Source organism: Sciurus vulgaris (genome assembly GCF_902686455.1).
Source record: "Sciurus vulgaris genome assembly, chromosome: 18".
NCBI classification, from domain to species: domain Eukaryota; kingdom Metazoa; phylum Chordata; class Mammalia; order Rodentia; family Sciuridae; genus Sciurus; species Sciurus vulgaris.
The window spans coordinates 10,060,114-10,085,017 of NC_136479.1; the positions used below are offsets into that span (position 1 = coordinate 10,060,114).

Consider the following 24,904-nt stretch of genomic DNA (forward strand, 5'->3'; position numbering starts at 1 on the left):
CTCTTTCTCTTTAGAATTTTTAAAAAGGCATGCAGTTCAGTGATCTGTATTGTGGTCATGACATTGCACAACCACATCACCATTGGCTTCCGATCCACTAATTCCAGTGACGATTCATCACCCCCAGCAAAAAAGCAAACAAACCCCCCCAAAAACCCACTGTCACGTGGCAGCCACTCCCTCTTCCCTCTCCCACCCTCAGCCGCTGGCAGCTACAACTCCACTTTCTCTCTTTGCGGAATCGCCTCTTCTGGACGTTGCTATAAATGAAATCACATGATCTGTGGGACTTCGTGTCTGGCTTCTTTCACTGGGCATAATGTGTTCCAGTTTCATTCATTTTGTGGCTGGTGTCAGGGCTTCCTTCGTTTTGATGGCTTAATACTATTCCATTTCGTACTGCACATTTTGGGATGTGGTCACCAGCTGATGGACATTTGGATCGTCTCCATGTTTTGGCTATTGTGAAAAATGCTGCTATGTACCAGTCTCTCCCTGCTGCTGTGCTCTTTATTTACTTCCAGCGCTCGTTGATTTATTTAACATGTTTATCTTTTATTCTCTTCCATAGAATGTAAGCTCCAGGAAGTCAGAGGCCACGCTCCCCTGTGCACTGCTGTACTGCATGGCTCATAGTAGACAATAAACCTTGGTTGAATGAACACGTGAATGAGAGCTGTTGTTATTCTCCTGTCTCTCGGGGGACTCAGGCCTCTCCCCTAACTGCGGTAGGACTCTGGTGGTGCTGATCCGAGGCTCTCTCATGCTTGAGACTTCCCCCAGCTAGTGTGGTTCTCACCCCACGATGTCCCTGCACCACGGCCAACCTTCCCTCCAGCCCGGGGCCTCTAGCACCGTCGCAGTCTCAAGCTTGAGCGCTTGAGCGTGCACCAGAAGCAGCCGGGGCCGGCAAACACCCCGCATCGCCCAACCCTGCATCTGACCCAGTAGGGCTGGACGGATCCCAAAATTTCCACCAAGTTCCCAGGCGACACTGATGTTCCTGGTTGCCAAACCACTATTCGAGAATCACTGCTGTAGTGGGGTCGGCTTCAGGGGACAGGTGGGTCTGCGAAGTTCATAGGTGGTCTGTGGGTGCCTCCCCCGAATCGTTCCTCTTCCTTCTCTGACTCCTTTCGTGTGGATTGAGAGGGTTCTGGTCAGTTAGAACAGCCGGGTCTACCCTGGAACCCGGCAGTACCACTTGTGGGTAAGTGGCCGGGGCAAGCTGCCGCTGGTTCAAGAGGAGGCCTGTCTGCAGGTGTCGATCGCAGAGCTGTTCACTGGGGCCGGAGAGTCGGGGACCAGCTAGATGTCCATAGTCATGGAAATGAGAAGCAGAAATGGTAGTCTGCTGGCTTGTGATGGAACCACTGGCTCTTTGTAGCCAGCATCCGTTCTGATGCGGGGGGTTCCTCCGCGGTGGTAGTTCCGGCGTATGGAGGCCATGGTCCCTGCAGGTAAGTGAGCACGAGGGTCGCAGAGCTGCGCAGGGGTTGCGGGGGATGAAGGAAATTCACACGAGCAACACGGCCAGCACACACAAGGGAGAACCAGAATGAGGGTTTTTTGGTTTTTTTTTTTTTTTGGGGGGGGGGTGCTGGGGATTGAACTCAGGGGCACTCAACCACTGAGCCACATCCCCGGCCCTATTTTATACTTTATTTAGGGACAGGGTCTCACTGAGTTGCTTAGGGCCTCACTAAGTTCCTGAGGCTGGCTTTGAACTTAATGATCCTTCTGTTTCAGCCTCCCAAGTCCCTGGGATTACAGGCGCCCGACCAGAATGAGTTTATGGTGAAACACATTTTATGGAAAAGATATGCAGACAAATGATGATACTTATTTTATTACATGTCTTTTGGGGATATTTGCATGTCAAAATAAACACGTAATGGAGGGTTAATAAGGAGGAAAAACGTGTTGGCCATTTTGACTTCAGGGTGTGGTAGCTGTGTGACAGTTGTCTCTGCTCTGTCCTATGTGCACACACTGAGCTTCTCTCCTGAGCTTATATCTAACTGTGAAGGTCACTGATGTGTGTTGAATTGCGTTCTCATTCTCTCTAAAGAAAAAGGAAAAAAGGAATGAAAGAGAGAGAGAGAGAGAGAGAGAGAGAGAGAGAGAGAGCACGGAGTGGTTCCCATCCCTACACCACAACTTACTGGCTGTGTGACCTTGAGCAGGTTATTTCACCTCTCTGAGCCTTTGTTGGTTCCTCTACAAAGTAGTAATGATCCTGATGAGGGGCTCTGTGCTGCTTTGTGTGCAATGTGCTTAGCATCGTGACTACCTTATGGCAAGTCCTCAACAGATGTTAGCTGTGGTCACTAATATGGGGCCATCACTACACATGAAGCGTTGGCATCTGAGTTAGCTAAAAAGACCTGAGTCCATGGGGTGGAGACACACAACACGTGTGCCTCAGTCAGTTCTGTCTGCGGCTCCGTGGGGTAGACAATCCTGCCGTCCCCTGGCCGTTGGAGTGAGTCTGGTGAAGTCCCCACGTGGCCTCTGATTGCAGAGATGCCAGTGGTTGCTGTTCTCCTCTGCCCCACCCCCACATGGAACGGTGTCTCTTTTGTTCAGGAGGACAGTGCTGGGCAGGTGCCAGTCATTGTGTTTGGAATGAGCAGATTTCAATTCTTCTTCCAGGGCCCTTGCGGATGTCATGAGGCCACAGGGCCACTGCAACCCTGACCACATGGAGAGAGACCTTAACATTGTGGTCCACGTCCAGCACTATGAGAACACGGACACCAGAGCCCCCATAAATAATCTCCGTAAGTACAGCCGCACAACGGTTTCCAGTCCCGCAAGGTGACCCCAGCTGTGGTCACATCGTCGGAGTCTGGGTTCGTCAAGAGCTTCCCTTTGTTGGCGAGTCTGAAGCTTTATTTTCTCTTGTCCGGATGAACCTAGTTAGGAACCATCAGGTTGCTCTCTTGTCATGCATGGTCCACTTGGTTGGTTTCATACGGTTGATCTTCTATCAATGAGTGGACAACTTGGTTGGTTCATCTTGGTGGATCTGTTCACTGACGCCCTCTGGGTTAGTTTGTCATGGCTGGGACTTAGTTAACTGGTGGGTTATTTGTGGGCTCGTCGTAGTCATTAACCTGTTTGCCAACAGTTCATTTTGTGGCTGTGTCTTGCCTGGGTCATCTGCTGGCCCAGAGTCCACCTCCTGAGGTAGACCAGTTGTTACTTTGAGATTTCATGCTGTTTTTAATTAACAAATACTAGTTCAGAAGAATTGTGTCTTTTCTAAAAATGAAGCCAGAGTTTTATAAAAGTAATCCACAAAACACTCCCTGTGGGGGTGTGGGCAGGTGTTGAGTTGTGGTCACGTTGGAGTGGGGTGTGTACGTGATTCAGCAGTGGCAAATTTCCACTGTTCTGCCAGGAAGGAAAGAAAAAGCTGCATTTGCTATTGCATGTCACTAGGTGTTCTTCAGCGGATCAATCATACCTGGGGATCTTGGAATACTGAAGATTTCCTTTCCTTTCAAAGGTCTGTGCATACAGCATCCATGGAAAAGGAACATGGGGGAAAACCAAGACGGGTTAGTTCTTGACAGCAGCACACCACCAGGGTTACTGCCGGCAATCGTGTTTTCGAGTGACCCCCACGTTAGTGGAACGTGGAGGCTCCACTTGAAATAACAAAAGCCCCGTAATTCCAAGGGTGCCCTCAGCTGTGGCTTGAGGTTCGAGGCAGAAAAGGTTTTGGTGTTGTATGCCTTCACGGCCTGCGTGTCCTTGGCAGGAGCAGCACTAGGAGGTGCATGGGTGTTTTACGTGCTGGATGGTGGCGACGAGCTGTTGGGTTGCTCGTTTTCCCGCTCAATGGGTAGGGGAGAAGTCTGTGGAATGGGACATCAGTGACATGGATGAGCGTATCCTGCTTGGTGGCAGTTTTTCATGGTTTTGGAAACAGTTTGCTAACAGTTGTGTTAGCAAAGTCAGTGTTTACATGGGTTGAGAAATGAGCCACCAAATGGAATGATTTAGGTTTCATTATACTAAATAACTTGACATTATTTGTTTATGAACTAGATTATGAAATGGTATTAGGAACAGTCACCTTTTAGAGCAAAATACATCAGCAATTGGAAATTTTATGATCAAATCCCACAGCCCCAAAAGATAGGCTACATGATCCCAACTCTGACATGGCGACTGCTCTGTCTGATTCTGGTTTTGGTGGTTGTGAATATGTTGTCTTCCAGATGGCGCTGAGAAGACTACGTTGAGCCTAGGTGCGTGTGGGTCCCAAATCTCATAAACAAGTGAATGTGATCCCGTAGCAAAGAAACTGAAGCAGAGCCGAATCCCTTGCTGTAGAGTGTGACTGTTGACAGGTGTTTCATTTGAAGTTTCAATCTCCGGATGATTTCGGATTACACACAAATGGAAAGACAAACTCATTGAAGTCACTGGGTTTCATCATTCTATCAGGCAAAAGGGAAGAAAACATTAAGAATGTTATGTAAATAAGGGACTTTTGTTTTAAGTTGTACTGAAAATAAATTACTGCTCAAAGATGGTCATCCAGGTACTGAGTAATTTAGACACCTCTTGTGACCCGCTACCTTGTTTATTTATGATTCTTGCTTTTGATCTATATTTGTGCCTCAAGAATTTGGTGATCTTATCCAGAGGAGAAAGTGCCTTGTAATAAGTCTATTGGGTAGAACTACACTAGAACATTCCTGGTACACTCCAGGGAAGAATTCCAGGAATAATGTCACACACATCATGTTTTTACAAGAAATGCCACAGAAGTTAATTTCATTTAACCAGGTTGAACGAATCCTTTTTTACCCTAACATTCTTAGGAATATCTGTATAAGAAAAATAAGAAGAATGTAGACTTTGCCAGATTAACATTAGTAAGTTTAATTTATATAACACATAAATTCTGTAGTTTACAGTACTAACAGATTACTTTGTAATGACTTATCTTTTCATTGATTTACAGGAACTATTTATATATTATAGATACAGAAAAATGTATGTTTAGAAGAAGGAATGTTTTGGGGGGGCTCATTGAGAAGATAGGACTAGATGATTGATATAATTAGTTGTTAGGAGTTTAAAAAGTCAACCAATCACCAGAGACAATTTTGACTGATAGAGAAGAAAGAGGGAAGGAATCCAGTCTGATAGCTTGAAAATTAGACCAGTCATTCATGTCTGGATTAGAATGCACCTACTAAATATAAAACTCCTTTCTGGTCATTATGGGAACTTCAATGATTTACCAAAACATGGAAAGAAAGATGCATTTGCTCACCATATACTGAGCAGAGTACATTATTCCATTTTTAGGTTGTTCTTTACTAAACATCCAAGCTGTTGAATCTGACTGAGCTTAAATGTCATTTTCATGTCTATTGAATGACCTTGCTTTAAGAGAATAATCATCTCATTCTCTTTCTCTCTCCTAGTCTTCTTAAGGCTAATGATCAGTCCATTTCTGATCTCTCCTTTAGGTTTGGGTCAAATGCTAAGAGATCTAACATCTGGTGTACACCTGGGTGTGTGTGGGGGAGTCATGTGGAAGGATATGGTGAAGCAGGCAAAGAGGAGGGAGCTGCAGCATGGGACATTTTTCCAGTCTTTCTTAATAAATTTCTTGGGGCTGATTTTTCCTGTGATATGCAGGATTGGGCTTTTTATCTAAAGATGGATATTTCTTCAGCCGATGCTGTTCGTGTTCTTTCCAGGCATTCAGTGATATTGCCTAAAAATATTTAGTCTGATAATCAAAGGGCCTCGACCTGTTTGATTAACAGGATGTAGATTCTGACGAGAGAGTGATTTTCTGCAAAGACTCCTCAGTGTCTGTATAATTATAGTTTGCCTTTGAAGGCACACTTTGTCCTCAAGTTCTAGAAACATGCTCTGCTTCCCTCACCCCGACCTCCCTGTCTGCCAGTGACACCTCTCCACCCCTCTGGGACTGGAGGGTGGATGTCACTCCGTTCATCTCAATGGCAGATGCCAGGTGCGAGGCCAGCGCCATGGGTGAAACCTGAATTGACGCTTCCTAGCTCATTTGTGTCTATGGCACATGTTTTGAAAAGAAGCTTCTGTTTGGAAAACTCTTATTTACCGAATGGGTGCTCAGATGCCTCCTCCTGTGCCGTATGCCCCTCACCCGCTCCCCTGACATTATTCTCTTCGGTCATTGCCGAACATTCGTCAGAACTGAGACGTCAACACCAGGCCATTCCTTTTAGCTGAACTGTGGATGTCGTTCGGATTTTTGCTAGTTCCTTCATAAATTCCCTCTTCTGGTCCAGGAGCCAATGTGGAATTCCACGTTGCCTTTAGCACAGCTCCCTTTGATTGTAGGATGCTGGCTGCACAGTATCGTATCATGATGGGATAAAGATGGAAAGCATCATGAAACAGGTTGTTGCCACAGCAGGCGAGGTCTCCAGGGCCCATGGGAGACACATAAAAGTATCCACCTGGCCAACGATGGCATGGAACCAGTTGCTGCCTGGACAGTGCTCTGGCATGTTCATGGGACAAGATACTCTCATGTTCCACACACACACCACAAACCTACTTGGACATTTGGTCACAGCGACACTACTTATTTTACGGCACAATCTGAGCAAGTGGGATCTCACCCCAAACTGAGGACAAACAGTGATTTGATGTTTTAGGACAGAGAATCCCTTAGAAAGAGCAGCTCCTATATTCCTGACCCACCACCTCCTACTCTCCTAGGATGATTCCCAACTAGATTGACAAGGAACCAAAAGCAGACTCTTGACTTGTTTCTGAAGAGGTCGTGTATCTCAGATCAAGGTTCCTTCCTTTGTCCCATGTTCACCAGGGTGCCTGGGATGTTCCATGTTTCACTTTTGGAAATGCCAGCAGGGATATTCTCAAATAGTTCTAAAAATTGGGGCAGGTTAAAAGGTAAATATAGATATTGGGGATATATAAGAGTAAAAAAATGTGTAAGAGTAATATTAAGAGTGATTTCTCTAGATAGCAATCCCAGACACATCAAATCCTCAAAACCTATACTTTCTACCATGATACATATGGGAAAACTGAGGCCTAGAGAGGGTTCGTGGCCTGCATGATGTTCATAGCTGCAAATCGGACGGACTGGGATTTAAGCGGAGCGAGTCAGGCCCATGATCTATGATACTGACCATTGCACTCCGCTCTCTCCTCTGCGGTGCTGCTGTTTGCAGAACATCCAAGTCTTTCCCAGGTAGCAGGCATTGTTGAAGAAGATGCTAGGTGAACTGAAGGAGTCCCTGACACTGTAGGAAGAGAGCTGTTTCCACAAAGTGCATCCAATTTACCATCTTGCAATGAGCCCTCCCTTAGGCGGACTGATGTTTATAGAGCACCTGCTACCGTGTGCCAGGCATGTGCTAAGTATCTGCTCATTTATTACTCAAGGCCGAGTCTGTTTCCACTTCTGGGTCTTTGCACTTGTGCTCTGTGCTCACAGCACACTGCTGCAGGCCTGTGTGTCTGGCCTCTTCCCTTCCCTTGCACATCTCACCCCTATTGCTATCTCCTGAGAGGTCTTCCTTGCCCATCCCTGAGCCCCAGGTCACTCGCCATTCCCCGTTTCCCCATGATTTTCTTTATAACACTTTGTTCTCTCTGAAATTGCCTCACTCGCTATTTTATTCTTGCCTCTCTCACTACAATGCAAACTCCACAGGAGAAAATGCTTTGTATTGTCACTGCTGTAACCCCACACCAGGAACAGAGCTGACTGATCGCAGCAGCTCCTTAAATGTTTGTCCAACGAGTGAAACAGCCCATGGAAGAGGTATCATTATTCTCATTTTATGAATGAGAAAGCTGAGCTGCATGGAAATTAAAGAACTTCTCTAACATGATGACAGAGGCTTGCTTTAAAAATACTCTGGAAAAATATAGAATCATGAGAGATGATAGATGAAACAAAATTGGAAAAATTCTGAGAGTTATTGCAGCTGGGTGACCAAATGCATGGAAGTTCATTATTCTTTACTCCTGACATTCGAGCATATTTGAACACACACACACACACACACACACACACACATAAAATAGAAAGTTAAAGATTATGAGAAGTTGCCATGAGATCATATGATATCAAGTAGAGGACTCAGGATTCAAGCCCAGGGCTGTCTGCTCTGCAGATGGACTTCACTGGTTATACACGGGTTGTCTCATGTTGAATATTCAGGTATCAGGAAGGTGGGCATCTGGACCAACCAGCCAAAGGACCTCAACAGGAAGAGTGAGTAAGGCTTCACTGTCTCTTGTGCCCTTGATCACTGTGTCTTTTGAGGGTGGGGGCATGAATGGAAGGGTATGAATAGGATTGGTTTCTGACCAGTCAATGGCCTGGCTTCCCCTGGATCAACCAACTTGGTGGGCATTTTAGGCATTTTAGGGTTCTTTCTCAGGACTCTACTGGGACATGTTCTTCAAGAAAGGTGTGCCTGGGGAGGGGAGGGAGAAGAGTACCATTTTCCTCTTCTCTGGCTGGGCCAGGGAGGTGGTCATTTAATTTGCCCTGAACTGTAGTGCCTAGAAAAGCATGGTGCTCACGGATATTTGTCGAATGGATGAGTGCATACATGCACGAGTGAATTTCTAGCACAGGCTCAATAAGAATCCTAGCAGAACCCATCAGCAGGACCCTTTGGATTTCGAGTTTCAAGGGAACTTGGTTAATTTCAACTCATGAGAGGGTTTAATGACCAATTTGTTCCTGGGCAGCTGAGCAGACTATTTGTTCTGTCTGAAGACCTAGGATTCTAATGGTTTTAGCACATGATTTAGTAAACCATGTTGTTAATAAACTTCAGGGTCAATCTATGTTGGATCAGCTAAAAATTAATTGTAGGTTCAGTGCCATTAGCTTACGTGAGTTTGAGTGGTTTAAATCCAGAACTCTGTTTTTTCTCTTGGGGCCCTCAGTGTTATGGATGAGCCCTGGGACTCGAAAGGTGTTCCTCAAACAGGTCTAACCTGTGCTTGAGGCAGTGCCGGCAGAAGTAGAGGAGCTGGGCTTGGAAGGCAGACAGACTGGGTTGGGTGGTTGCCCATCACTGATTCACTGCGCAGTCTCGGAAAAGTTAACTGAATTCTCTGAACCCTGGCTTCCCATTCTATAAAAGGAGCCAAGTCATACCTGCCTTACAAGACTGTGTGAGGATTAAGTGAGCCAGCACATGTGCAGAACTTGGCACAGCACCTGCGGTACGGATACTGGTGGCTTCTGCTGTCATCTGTGCAAGGCATGCCACTGTTGCTCCAGTGGTCTGATCACAAGAGGGCAACGTCGCAGATCGGGCTGAACTCACAGCAGCCGTTCTCACCGTGAAAGTGTTTTCACTCTGCGCCAGTTAATAACACAGTTCGCGTGTGCATGTGTGCTCTTGTTACTACTGTTTTTTGATGCAAATGAGAACTGAGAAAACTGTCAATTCCTTCCTAAGGAAATAGCTGGATGGAGCAGCTGTCCCATTCTCAGACATGTGTCGCTGTTTTATGTTTCTCTTCCATCCCCTTTTAAAACACATGGGCTTTTGTTCTGTTAGGAATATTGATCTTAATATTTTATTCATACTGGCAGACCGGGCCAGGAAGAATCTGTAGGAACCCAAATATGTCATATTCCACTGTGACTGTGTGTGAGTGTGCATGTGCGTGTGCGTGTGTGTGTGTAAGCAACAGAGAAACAGAGAAACAGAGTCCCTCAAGGAAAAAAAATTACTATCTGTAAGTCATCTCCTGGGCTCTTTTCAAAAATTGCTGCTAATGCTGGCCACATGGCACTGCCTAATTAGATTTGTATTGCTTTCCCAACCAGCTGTATGACTATTTGTAAAGAAAGCTTAAGTGCTCAACACAGTGTCTGGTTTAGTTTAAGAGATGCCAAGTTCTGTTCCTTGCATACCAGGGAAAGCCTACCCTGGGACACATTTCTTTTGGGAGAACATTTCTTTTCTTTTATCTGGAACGAATGACATGACACGACACACTAGTGATTGATGGTGTGACTAAAAAGAAGCCAAAGTAAAACAATAGCATTTGTTCTGCAGCTACCACATGCATGCATGGTACTCCGTGCAACAACTGGAACGATCAAAATGCGTATTATACATATTACAGAGAAAGACACAGGCTCAGAGAGGTTAAGTAACCTACCATGGTCACAGAGGTGTTGATAAGGTGTTGAGACTTGGGTCCACCTGGCATGACATCCCAAACTCCCTTGGTGTTTCTTGTGCCTTTCCTGGGGACCCACACTGGATGACAGACAAAGATCACACTTCATTTTTCCCTTTTTCCCCCTTGTTTGAGATAAAGTCACTATTCCTGTTCGGGAGGACTCAGATTTTAGCCATGTATTTGCTTTCCTATAATTAATATTTTTTATGCAGTCAGCATTCAACTGACATTTACTAAAATCCTGCTACATGTCAGTCGACGTGCTAGGAATCAAAGGTACTAGGATAAAGCTCACCATGCAGTGGGAGAGATGGTAAAATAACCAGTAATTGGCAAGTAGCATGATATGAGTCAGTCCAGGGTGCCCCGGGAGCAAGGAGAGGCCTCCACAGAGCTTCAGAGCTGCAGGGGAAGAAGCAAGATCAGGAGAGCTTTTCCTGGGAAACTTATACTATTTTGTTCAGAAAGAAAAACACTCCCAACATCTTTCCAAGAAACAGTGGGAAGGAAAGCAGGACATTTTCATTTTGCCCATAGGAGATAGGAGAACTATTGTTCTGAGAATAGTTTTTTTTTTTTTTTTTTTTTTTCTTGCAGAGCTGATGATTTTATATAAACTGTATGAAGGGGCAAGAGAATTTGCTTGGTTAGGGTCATACTGATTTTGGTAAGAAAATAAGAATATCAAATTTGGCGTGGGAAGGCCTAAGTTTTGGGAGAAGCCAATGGAGGTGAAGACAGTTTCTTTTCAGAGGTCCGTCCATTCCCCTAGCTGGCCATTCCTCTTGGGAATATATTAGTGGTGAAAATTTTCCTCTTTAAAAATTAACACCAAACATAAAATTAAGTAATATAGTTAATATCATAATACATATGTTAAAATAATTTATAGTTAGGTTTTAGGAAACAGCCTTAAAAAATCCCAATAAGCATTCTCAATAAAGTTAATTACAAGTTGAAAAGGAAATCTCATTACATTAGTCTGAGAATGCAGTTAATGAAACTAAGTGTAATCATAATCTGAATATTTCATTAAATGGAGACTTAAACTCATTAATTTCGGTATTAGGCCTGGTCCTGTGTGCTCACACTAAGATTGCCAATCTCAGAGAAGAGCCTGTGTTTTATCCATTGAAATCTAACCCTTGGTCACCCAAGGGAACACGGGCTGGGCCCGCATAGATCTGTCCATGGTGCTGACCACTCTGTCTTCCGAGTTACTCAGTTCAAATCATCCAGCCAGAAAAGTATGTCCCCTAGGATTTGGGAGATGGAGGAAACTTTGTGTACCAACCTGCCTTTGTTATAACTGCATTTCTGATTCCAAAGATGTTTGAAACTAAAAAAATAGAAGGACTGGGGATCAATATAGTATACTAACTTTTCCAATTTGCTAAAAAAAATTAAGTTTAAAAGCAACTACTAAATATTATTGCAATCATGTCATAAAAGATATAGGCATTTTAACACCGAATGTTTAGGAAAGAAATAGCTCTCAGAATAAAAGACAATGTCCAAATCAATTAACACCATAAAAACTCATCTCACTGGTTTCATTCTCTCTCTTTCTTTTGACCCCCAGTCAATTGAAAATGATTTGTTGCAAATAACAAAACTGAGGCCAAGGAAGATGCATGGATTTCTTAAGGTCATGTCCAATTAACATTGTTCTAAATATTATCATCAAATATTTAGGACAAAATTACTGGTCAGAAATTCATGTTTATTTGGCAGCTCTCCAAAATAGACTTCAGGATCTGACAGGAAGGGGTAGATTTTGTAGCCTGCAGTACAGCATGACTTTAGTTTGATGCCTCACCTATCATCCAAAGGAAGCCCTTTGAAATATTCAGATATTCATGACATTTTAACAAAATGTTGAATTACCAAGAGTCCACGAATTGGAAGTTGTGCAGGGGCAGTGTGTGGTATTTACTTTCTTTTATTGAGTGGTAACTGGGAATGCAGGAAACACCTCATTCTTCAGAGCCATTATTTAAAAAAAATTAATGCATATATTCAAAGTCAAAGAAGGTCATCAATCAAACAATTCTTGGATAATAGCTGACAAAGAAGTTGCATAAGCATGTTTTAAAAAATCATTCCTTATGAACATTTTTGTTCTGCTAATCATCTCAGGGGTGGCTAGGTTCAGATCTGGTACTGTTATTTTAAAACATGTTTGAAATGTGCCAGAATTGCTTCCCCCTCGAGGGCTCTCCACTTTGCCAGAGACATCCTTCCTCCAGATCTCTGCAGGGCAGGCTCCTTCTCATCATCCAGGCCTCAGCTGAACTGTTCTCTGTTTGGGAAGCCTTCTCTGTACAAGGCAATCCACCCTATGTTCAGAATCCCAGCACTATCCCTCTCTGTTAATTTGTCCTTTCATTTCATTTTTTTAAAATTTATTTTTATTGTAAACAAATGGGATACATCTTGTTCCTCTGTTTGTACATGAAGTAGAGGCATACCATTTGTGGAATCATACATTTACCTAGGGTAATGGTGTTTAGCTCATTCTGTTATTTTTTCCTTCCCCTCACCCATCCCACCCCTCTTTTCCCTCTATACAGTTCCTCCTTCCTCCAATCTTGCCTCCCTCCCACCCCCCATTATGTATCATCATCCACTTATCAATGAGATCATTCGTCCTTTGGTTTTTTGAGATTGGCTTATCTCACTTAGCATGATACTCTCCAATTTCATCCATTTGCCTGCAAATGCCATAATTTTATTCTTCTTTATGACTGAGTAATATTCCATTGTATATATATATACCACAGTTTCTTTATCCATTCATCAACTGAAGGGCATCTAGGTTGGTTCCACAATCTGGCTATTGTGAATTAAGCAGCTATGAACATTGATGTGGCTGCATCAAAGCTCATACCACAACCTAAAATCGTCTTGTTCCTTTGTTTCTTGTATCTTTCCTGTTAACATGGCAGAGGTGAGGACCTTGCCTGACTAGTTCCCTGCCACATGTTGTGATCAGCACATAGTAGGTGCTTTATAAAAATGTGTTGGATGAATGAATGCTGTTGAAATACAGTACTGGGCAAATTTTATCAAGTAGTTGCTGCTATTATTTTTCTTCATCAATTTATTGGAGCTTTATTTTTGTGGACTAACCCTTCAGTGCTGTATCAGAGTTGAGCCAGTGTTAGATAATATACTAAGAGGAAGTTGTATACCTTTAAGAGCTCATGAATACACATTCCGGAATTACCTGGCAATTACGAAATGCCACACAAAGGCAATGTTTTCAAAGTTCAGTCCACCAATTCAATCATGATCGATTTTTTCAATAGTATTTCTCTGCATTTCATTTATTGCCACTTCTTCTCTGTGTCATAGCTTGCCTCTTCATGCCCCCTCTCTGTGCTGACTCTCAATTGCATTAGCATGAAAGCAAACTAAAGAGGGAATTGGGTGTGTTTAATATTTATGAAATGACTATGTTGTGTTGATATGGATAATAAAAAAAAAAAAAAACTTAACTCTGGAGAGGCAGAGTAACCTTAATAATCCCCTGCTTAGGATCACACTATTGATTTGAGTGTATCACCCAGCAGACTATTAAACCTCCAACAGCTGTGTTTCATGTTTAATTATTATATTTAAAAGGACATCTTAAAACCCAAAGGGCGGGATGCTGAATACAAGGAAAAAGCCCCAGACATCTCCACAAAACGATTTCATATCCTATAATTGGGCAGTCATCCAATGGCAGTGCTCAGCCCCATTTACCTGTGGTTAAGATCAAGTCTTCACCCGCCCTTTGACGATCTATCCTAAAATGTCCCAAATTTGCCACCCAATCTCATAATCCTCACCCTGGAGCAAAATCAGGTCAAGCTAAGAAAAGCACTTAGAACAAAAGATGCAGTCTCCAGGTTTGCTGTGGGGAATTCTCTGAGCATCCCCAGCCCCTGTGATACTCTTTAGTGAAAGTATGGGAGGAAGATGGGGTGCATGGTTGTGGGTAGAGGGGTGGAGAGAGGACGTCGTTCTTGCTTCCCTGTCCTGGTTTTTGACCTTCGATCTTTTGGTCCCCTTGTAGTTGCTCATTTTTTTAAGCAGTATGTGAGACGACATGGAGCATCCTCAGGGTAAAGGGAGTGATACTAACAGCATGCGCTAGATAGCCACTGTTTCCTTGCACACTGCAGAGTGGATAGGATGGATTGCTTGCATCTTTTTAACTGTTTAATCAGCGCGTCATAGTTTTACGTGATGCTGGGGCTCATTTTGACATGATCATACAAGTATGGGGCACCTGTGTCTTCGAGAATGTCTACCATGTAGCCAATCAGGATTCAGATACCAGTTGGTCTGACTTCAAAGCCTGGGCTCTTTCTTCCCTCTGAAGTAGACACACAGGCTTCATTGTGGGTGCTGTCAGTGATTAGTGGTCATGACTGCCTGCAGTGGCGGGTTGGAAAGGATTGTGAGGCCATATTAAAGCTCAGAGGACTTGAGTGCTGTGATTGATTAGTCCTGTCTGCTGTGAGAGTGCAGGAGCAATGGTGCTGTGGCTGACCATTTATTCTATTTCTACCACAAATATAATAGAAGTCCCTCAAAGGACTTACTATTTTATTAATGAGAGGGGGTGCATAAGAGATAAAATAAGGGAATCTAAATCAAACTGATAGATTGAGAAGGCCTCAAGTGTGTAGTGCCTAACATGGTGTTTGGATCTATAGCATATCTTTTGTTTAATGAATAAGCAAAAATGTGACTAGTTTAAAGCATATGATAATTTCTTATTCTAAGCCATTTCCCTACATCAGATCAGACTGAATTCCTTTAATTTCCTATGGGAATGCTAATCCAGAACTGGATTTTAAGGGTGCATCCTTGACTTATTTATTTTTAAATTATGCTTGGTATACCAAAGGGGACGTGAAGAATGCATTTGTGTTCTTGTGTGCTATTAAAAATGGTGATTTCATGTTGTTCCATATCCTTTATATAGGGAATGACTTCTGTACAACACACTTATTCAATAAATCTTATTTATTGTAGTATCTATTTAGGCACTGGGTTAATAGATAACCAGTACTTAGGTTAAGTATGTCTTTGACTTCTACAGTGTCCATTTCGGTGGGGGAAAACCATTCAAGCAGCCAACAGAGAAAACATTTAAGAGATATTACTTGAGATAAAGCCAGGAGGAAATAAGTGATGTGAAGGGACAAAGAATAAGAAGGCTTATTTCAATTAATTGACAAGGTGAGGCCCAAGGATGAATGAGAAGGAACTGATCAAGGGAAGAGAGGAGGAAACTTAATTTTAGGCAGAAAAAACAGAATGTGTAAAGGTCCTGAGGTAGAGAAGTATTTCATTATGCTGGGGAAATAAGGGAGTCCAGTGGAGCTGGAGCCTGGTGAGGGAGGGGAAGAGGTCATATAAATAAATGTGAAGGAATGCTGTTCAAAGCAAGAACAAAGCAAGATGCTAGTTCTAAACTGTAGCTATGATTTTTGATTTGCTAGGCACTATGTTAGATGCTTAGATAGATTTTCTTGAGTCTAGTGCTTGATCTGACCATCCAGTATTGCTTTCCAGCAGGTGTTACACTGAACACTGGTCCTTTGAAATGTTCTGCAAAATTAGGGTTCCTTGGACAAATAAATTAAAGACTCTTAGAATGAATTTAATAAAACCATTTATGTGTGTTTATGTCAGTGTTTTCCAAATTGATATATCTATTAAACATCTTGTGTAACGATTATTGATGTAGAGGGGAAGTAATATTCTGGAAAGCAGACTTTGAAGAATGCTTCTGGATTAATGCTTACCTGGCCCTGCTTAATCACATTTTCTAGTGGTAAACTTATTATGTCCCAAGGCAATTCATTCTGTTTTCAGGCAGACTCCATCGACAGGGAGTTTGCTTATGTTTGTCCCAATGTTATCAGCCAAACTGCTTAAAAGAGCCTGCCAAAGGAAGCAAAAGTCAAAGTCATTAATAATTTCTTTCTTCTCCTCTCTGCACTTTAGTCTCTCACATCCTTCAAAGCTCAGGGTTAATAGTCCGTATCAGGATGTTTTGGTTACAAGCAATAGAAATCAATTCTGTCAAATGTAAGCAAAAAGGGAACTCTTGAAGAATATGGTTTTGTTCCCAGAACCTAAGGAACATCTGAATGTCCCAGCCTGGGATGGTAGGGACCCAGACAGCTCTAACCAGGGTTCTGTCAGTACTCCCTGCTAATAAGAATCCTTCCAACTTTTTTCTTTGTGCTCACTCAAGTTTAACATCCTAGGGAGAGTCTGATTGGTCCGCTTTGGGTCACATGTTCAACCACCGGCTAGTGAGGGCAAACAGGCGCTTTGATTGGCAGCCCCACCAAGTCTGCCACACATAATGAGAGAAAAGAAATCTCCACAATGAGACTAAGATGCTGGGGAGAAAGAGTCGGGAGAGGGTTCTGGGTATTTAGAAAGGAAAACACTCAAATCTCCAAAGAGCCAAACAGATCCTCTCTCCGTCCTGGCCTCTTCTCCTCTGGGATTGCATATGCCTTGATATCTGTCCAAGTCATTTCCATACTGTTTAATTCTACCAACATCGGGATGCTCTCTGCATTGTTGTCTTGCCCGGTGGCTTAGCTCCCGCGGTGCTCTTTAACTGCGGGGGTGTGTTTGCCTTGTGTCTCTAGTTAGGCATAATAATGAAATCTATAGACGATTTCCAGCAGAAATTGGCATTCGTGATCATGGGGAGGGAAAATCAGGTAATTAGCAGGGAAGTATGAGATGGATCATGTATTGAGGGAGGGAGGTGGGAGCAGACGCACGGACCATAGAGAAGTGTGCTTGCAATAGGCTGCTGTGGCAGGTGGAAAGAGCTAGCCTTGCTTGACCGGAGGGGCTGCATCAGGAGCCAGGGGCGCTGAGGCCGACCGCCTGGAAGAGCAGGCGGAGGAGTTCAGAGCCGGCCTCTGGGAGCTCTGGCGTTGTGCCGTCTGCTACTGCTTCTGCAACAGGTGTTGGGTCAGGTTCTTGGGAGGGTGTATGAGAAGACTTTTAAGACAATTTGTGGGGCACTCCTGCAATTTCAAACAAGGTTGCCACTACCTTGCCCATGAGGTCTTTGTTCCAGCCCTTCACCAAAGCCTTTCGAGGGTTGCTAGGAAACGGGGGATGCTGAGCAGTTGGGCTCTGCTGCCGATCATTTCCATGGCTGGAGGAGGAAGCGGGTTGGTGCAGTGCCGTGTTCTCCTACCTTACTATGGAATGCGGTGAGGCACTCGTGCCTTGGAGTTCTGCGAATTCAACTCTGTGATCTCAGAACAGGGCTTGGGGGCGGGGAGCTGAGTGCGAGCGCGTAACATAAATAATGTGAGTATTTCTGTCCCCCCTTCCATACAATGAGCATATGCTGAAAGTGAGATGGGAGACATGAGTCTGCTTTTGCCTCAGACAGATTCTCTTCCCACGAGCTTCTCCCGAGTGTGATTCTAGCATTTAAAGATATGCATTTTTCATATAACTTGGCCCCTAAACACAACCCAGTTACATCATCTGGTGCTCAACCAGAGAAACAGCCACCGGGTAATCTTGGCTGAACATGACTGTAGCTGCTCCCTCTGGCCTCAGATCTGTGCACAAGACAAGACTCCATGAGCTCTCCTGCTCTGTGAGATCCCTCCTTGGTGCCCATGATGTTGCCCTAGGGCTCCCGCCTGTTTACAGCCTTGTCCGTCCCTTGGCACAGCACAGGCTGGGTGAGGGCACTGGGGCAAGAGTACTGTCCCTACCCCTGTGCTGTCTCTTGAGGTTACTACTGTATCCGGGGGCAGAAAATACCCCTTCAGATAATGATTCCCCATGACCTGTTACAGCTTGACCCCTGTGCGATTAAACCTAGCACTGCTCCACGCTCATATATTCTGGAGTTTTACAAAGTGAGTTTTGGGTGGTTTGTGGAGCTTGGAATTTCCCAGGACAGCTTACTTAGGCCTTGGCAGTCTGTCCATTTACATACAACACATCTTTAAAAATTAATGTCTATGTATCTGAAGAGGTCAGTCTGTACATGGAGGAAGAAAAGGCACTGTAAAAGGTGTGAGCAAGCACCGCTCTCCTCTGACTCCCTGTCCTACTCTTTGGAGTCAAACATGGGAATAAGTTTACTGTCTGTTCTCCCAATAATAGTCTATGCAATTGTTAACATCTATGAACCTTTTTTACGATGTTGCTGGGGATGGAACCCAGGGCCTCACACATGCTAGGCAAGTGCTTGACAACTGAGCCACACCCAGCCCCCACGTGGGGATATTTCTACACCTTGCTGATTTCATGTGGTGGTGGATACTTTAGGGTGCTTGGGCTGGTTATCATAACAAAGTAGCACAAACTGGGTGACTTAACAGAAATTAATTTTCTCACAATTCTGGAGACTAGAAACCCTAGATCAAGGTGTTGGCAAGGTTGGTGTCTAGTGGGGCCTCTCTCCTTGGCTTCTTGGGTGTCCACACAGTGGGAAGAGAGCTTTCTTCCTCGTCTTACCAGCCCTACTGGCTTCAGGCCCCACCCTTGTGTCTTTATTTAACTCTTATCACCTCCTTTCAGGTCCCCTTCCTGAATACAGCCACATCAGGGACTTGGAATTCAATGCACAGATTTTTTTTTGGGGGGGGGTGCATTTTCAGATGCTGGAGATTATTCCCGATCCCTATGTTTAGACAGAGATGCATCTTTTGCCCGTCCTATGGTCTGTGGAGTGATCCCGGATGACGGTACCAGATGTGACGTTAGAAGGCGAGGGATATAGGATCCAGAGAGGTGGGTCCTAACCCTTGACAGCCTTGAGGAGCACACAGAGGCCTTGGCGGTGGGCACCACTCTCTCCTGGGGGAGCTAATGCCATACTTAAAGTGGGAAGTGTGATCCTCAAGAACTAGCGGCTCCCTTCCAGAGTGAGAGAGGGGCTCCCAGTTAGGAGGAGGAGGAGGCCCCTACCAGCCAGGAAGGGGAAGAAGGAAGCCAGCCTTGCTCCCGTCTTGGTCAGTTCTTGGTGTTCTAGAAGCTCAGCACCCTGGGGACACTGAGACCACAGTGGGCAGTCAGTGTCCTCTTCAAGTCTCCCCTGAAGTGCACTCTCCTCTCCTGCTACATAAATCCTTGCCCCCGAGGCTCAGGGCACAGCTCAGCTCAGCCTCCTGTCATCAGCCTGTCCTTTTCCTCAGCTCCCGTGGCTCCTCAGTGTCGCCTTATTTCTGCTCAAGTCAGCCTATGGTTATCCACTCCCAGTGGCCAGTTCCCATTCTGCCTTTTGATTTTGCCTGATTGGTCATCTTTGGTTTTGAGTTTTGTGCTGTATTTCAGTCTTCACAGGACTGTCCACTTTTCCCTCTAACTAGAATGTAAGCTTCTCGAGGGCGGCAGTCACTTCTACTTGTCCCGTGCCGTTTCTAGGATGCTTTCTGCTCCTGGTAAGCATGGAGATGGCTAGTCACTGAGGTCACACACTCAGATGCTGTTTGGGGGAAGATTAAAGGGAAAAAAATCCAAGGAAGTGGTTTTTTGGATATATCCCTGGTTACACCATCAGTTTTCCTCTGCAGGGTTTGTTGTTGGTGGCTGGTATGCACTGGCCACGTTATACAGTTGTCCCTTAGTATCCTTGGGGATGGAATCCAGGACCCCTTGCAGATACCACGACCCATGAATGCTCAAGTCCTTCTATACAATGTCATTATATTTCCATAGAACCTATGCAATCCTCCTGCAGACTTTAAATCACCTGTAGATTACCTTTAGTACCTAATACACTGCAAATGCTATGTAAGTAGCTCTTACACTACATCCCTTAGGGGATAATGACCAGGAAAATCTGGACATTTTCAGCACTGGCACAATTTTTCCCCCAAATATTTGAGTCTGCATTTGATTGAACCTGTATATGAAGACCTCGTGGGCCTGGAGGGCCAACTCTACTAGGAATGGGATCCTGCAGTTGAATAAGAACTATCATTTCTTGAGCATGTACTATAGCTCCGATTTACTATTCAAGTCAACCCCAGGGAAAACATACTCAGGAGTTTATACTGGTCCAAGTGGTGTTGGGATTTGAACTCCTAAATCTGCCTGGTTGGTGATTTCTCAAGTCCATCAGCTTTTCTCAGCCTTCCTCCTCCATCTCCTGTATCCCCCTGTCCTCACTGTGTGCTGTTCAGTGAAGATCACAGCACACTGATGGATAGAAGCCACCTGGAATCCACCCTGCACAGAAGGGTGCTTGTTGATTGAAGTTGCCTCAGCTGACCCTCCCTGTCTGAGGGCAGTGGGGCTGAGAAAGCCAGTCTGGGACTAGGGCTGTGCTCCGGGAACGTCGCAGCCTGTCCTTCTTCCAGGCGATTCTGCTGTAGATAGTCCTGAACCACCGTTTGAGAGTTATTGCCTTGAGGGGCCTAACTATCCAGCTAACTAATTCTTACTCTGGGGTAAGTGGCAGATAACTAAGGGTTGGCCCTTCCCAAATACATATTCCAATGGTTTGATTCCCATGTGACCCTGTGGAAAAGGAAGGAATGTTTGGTTGGAAGAACTGCAGGAGCGAGAAGTTCTTTGACTGGGTTTGGTTCCATCATGCCCATTGTCCAGGGTTCGAGGCAGAGGCCAGTGTGTGGGCCCTGGCGTCCATCTCACATGGATCCTCATCTGTGGGTTTGGTCCCTTGGTGTGACCTTCAGAAAGGTACGTGACCTTTCCTTCCTCCCTTGGGAATTGATGTTACCATCCAGTGTCTTAGATCACTGTACAAATGAAATGAAATAAAGCCTGTGGAACCCTTGGCAGAGTGCCTGGGGTCACTCAAACAAACAAACAGAACGAGGCCTGTCTTCCCTGGTGCTTCAGTGATAATATTTTGCTTCAAACCTGCCCTTGTCGGTGGCACCCGAGCGAGTCACGTGGTTGGAACGCTCCAAGGCACGTTCAGGGGCAGAGTGGCGATATTTTTTTTGTCAGGACAGGTTGCTGGGAACAATCTGTTATTTGGGCTGGAGCCATTTGAGAGCTTCAGTGCAGCCACAGCCTGATGGTAGCGTGAGATCCAAACAGTTTGAATTAATCATGGAGACGGGAGGTGAAGAAGGGGGCGCTCTCGAGGACAGCCCCAGGTCTGCAGGTACTAGTCAGGATCTTTGAGGTCTCATTGACAGAGACCTAAGGAAGACAGAAGGAGGAGTTTAGTGGGTCATGTCAGACTCGTAGGCACAACCAGATCTCAAGTTTCCCCAAGGCTCTACCACCTCTAGATTTTGGGGCCTCTCTTGTTTAATCTCCAGACTTTTCTTCTCTGCAGCCTTTCATTCTGAAGGAAGAATGTCCCAAGTCTCTTGAATCTCCCTCCTTGCTAGGGGAGAATGGATCATGCAGAAGTTGAACTTACATGTGAGAAGGAAAGGGCAGGAAAGGGCTGGGGATTATAGCAGTTCCTGGAATGGTTGAATGTGGGGAGAACCTCGGAAACAAGCGTATTCAGACCATTTTGCCTCTCTCTAAATCCATCAGTATCAAGTTGGTCCAGTCCCTCAGGACCAGTGTCTCAGCATCCATAGCAGAGTCTGTAAACAGCAGCCCTACAAATCCCATTACTGAATTCACCAAAGAATGTCAATCAGTGAGGATCCCATCCTCAGACTCGCTCAGTAGTTCCCTCTACAAAGCCTATTGTGCTTTGAGAAGCGCATGCTGGGGAAAAGCTTCTCCTAAGGAGCGTGAACTTTCTCAATTCAGGCATAATGAGAATAATGTAATTGACTGACTTTCTCTTCCACTTTGTCTACCGCCAAGAGCAGGGAACCTCATCTCCTGCTCCCTGTTTTCCATTTTTCTCTCATCATGGCATATGCCCTGTCCAATGTCAGGATCTCTTAGGTTCCAGTGACAGAAACCTAATGAGGACAAAAGGAGGAATTTAATGGGTCATGTCAGACTCATAGGCACAACCAGAACTCAACAGTTGTTTTCAAGGCTCTGTCTTGTCTCTCCATCTCTAGATCTTGGGGCCCCAGTCTTTTTATGTGCCAGCATGGTGGCAACTGATAATCCTAGCCCAGGATTATTATTAATGCTCAACCCCAAAGAAGGAGTGAGCACATTACCCGACAACTTTGGAGAAAAGCTTGCTGAGGTCTGTGATTGGTCTATGATAAGTCACAGGCCTGACCCTGGACCAATCACTCTGACCAGGTAAGGGGTGCTCTGGTCAGTCAGTTGGGGGTCAGGTATTCACTGTTGTATGTGAGTGGAGTGAACGCCACTCAAATGTCACAGATGGGACAGGATCGTCACACACAGGGAGGCGTGTACACAGGAAGACAGACGTGTGTGAATAAAATTTAAAGGGGAGACCTTCAGGGAAGAGATTCTAAACACAACAACAAGGAGAAAAACCCTATACACCTCTGTACTAATTGATATTTTCCCTATTTTGGGTATATGATTGTTTGTTTATCTTTTCCAGGCTGCCTCAAATTCTTAGTGAAATGAGGTGGAATAAATAAATGATAAGATGTGTAAACTGACTAAATCAACAAATCAATGCATCCCTCCTTACAGAAGGAGGGTGGGGCTGGTTAGAGATAATAGGCAGCAAACTGAGCATCACACTGAGCTTGGAGATGTGCAGGAGGTAGGCGATTAGTGTCTCATGGCCCAGGTTACAGCCAGGACCTCCGCTCCATTGTGGGCACACCCACTGAAAAACACATGCCTCTGCTGTAGGTATGGGCAGGGGCCTGTGCAAGGTAGAGCTCAATTTTTTTAGATTCATAATGAACACTGACTCGCTCAGGGGTCACATCTTGAAATTCTTGATGTACTTGTTGGTCGTCATTCTGTTAGCAGGTTTTCAAATTCAGCACTGTTGCTCTCTTGGGCCAGATAATTCTTTGTTGAGGGTGGCCCTCCTGTGCACTGCAGGGGGTTGGCAGCCCCCCGGCCTCTACTTACCAGAGGCTGGTAGCATCGCCCGCTAGTGCAACAACTCCAGATGTCTCCAGTCATTGTCAAACATCCCTAAAGGGTGTAAGGTTGTCCTGGTTGAAAACCACCGTTCTGTTCCAGTGTGGTTTCTGAGAGGTGTTATTTCCTGTGACACAGCCTCTGATCAATCTGACTGCGTAGGCACTTTGGAGAGGCAGCCTCTGATCAATCTGACTGTGTAGGCACTTTGGAGAGGCTCAGTAAATTTTTGTTGACTAAATGAACTGGTCCCCTTTGAACTCCTATTTCTAGACTGTCTTGACCTCTCAGCAGCTATATTTCTTCTTAGTAGAACTGAAAAATTTTAAAAATATTGCATAATGCCTTCCTCTCTCAGGTATACGACAAGAATTAAAATGCTAGCTTTTGGCATTACTATTAATATGATTGCTTTCTCCCTGGAATATTGCTGAGCCCAAAGTGTTGAGTTACTTAAAAAAAAAAAAAAAATGTTTCTGCGATGCCAGGTACGTAACCAGAGTGTCACATGCGCTAGGTGAGCATTCTACCCCTGAGCTACATCCCAGCTGGCCTTGAGTTATTTTGTATTCCTCGGTAAACTTGCAAGTTTGAACGAAAAATCTCTGCTGTATCTTGAGCTGCAAGGGAGGGCCTGGACTGAAATAGCCAGAGAATGGGGTGTCCGCAACAGGCACAGAGGTTTGAAAGAATTTGGGAGGGTAGAGTTCTGTGAAATGCCCGGGGCATGGGCTTTTCTTAGAGCCCAGAGTCTCTAACTAGAATGGCGGTTTGGAACTGCAGTGTTTTCTCATGCACCCTCCACACCTCGGTATGGCTGTTTGGAAACATGTAAGAAATTTTTCAGTGTCCATGTACATGCCTGCAGAGCTGCCTTGGTTTGATTCCCCTGGAAATGAAGCCCACAGCAAGGATTTGAGTACAAATGCTTTATTTGGGAGGCAAGCCCAGGAGGTGCTATTTGGTAGCTTGAAGCAAGAGAGAGAGGACAAGACGAAGTGTGTGTTATCAGGTGAGTGACACCTGCGGATCACCAGACTCAGTCCTGGGGAACTCTGGAACATGCCGCAGAGCTGTGGCAACCGAGGACTAAGGAAGCTGGGAGCTTTACCTATCAAACCCCAGCTCGACGTTGGCCATGGGCTGCTTCTAAGGGCACTAACTCTCTGGCTCCTGTTTGCCTTGTGCAGAGACCAAGTGTGATTTTAGCCAGAGGGAAAGGTTACCAGGCACAGAGTCCCCTGCGTCTGCAGCCAGCGGCCTTGGGCACAGAGGTTGTGCTGAAGGGATATTGACAGGTCACTGGCAGAGGCTGCTGCGGGACATTGGACGGGGCTGCTGGTGCTCCTCATCCTACAGCGCACAGTGAGAAGATCCCATCCTGAGGGCCAGCAGGCGTCCCTTTGAGAATCGCAGTGGGTGGGAATTGCTATTTCCTGTCTCCTTTGGAAGAGGGAACTTTTCCTTTGTTTTATTTGTATCCATTAAAAACAGTAATTTATTTTTTCCTGACCACAGATATAATAGGTGCCCCTTGTAGAAACTATGAAAAGTACAAGAAGAAAAAACCCTGAAGTGCACACACGTTGGTGCATTTCCTTTTAATTTTGTCCCGAGGCAGTAGGAATAATGGTTTCAAAAGCAAGATTGAAAAGTCGGTCTTGGGATCAAATCTAAACTCTACCACTTACTAGCT

The 24,904-nt window shown here is 44.9% G+C and overlaps 1 protein-coding gene across 1 annotated transcript in view; it reads left to right on the plus strand.

Moving 5' to 3' along the window:
- The window catches only part of SHISA9 (shisa family member 9), a 277,359-nt gene that overhangs the window by 10,574 nt on the left and 241,881 nt on the right, over positions 1-24,904 (plus strand). Inside the window, exon 2 of the mRNA XM_079121416.1 lies at positions 2,656-2,783. Within this exon, the coding sequence (XP_078977542.1) occupies positions 2,656-2,783 (128 nt within the window). The remainder of the gene's footprint in view (positions 1-2,655; positions 2,784-24,904) is intronic.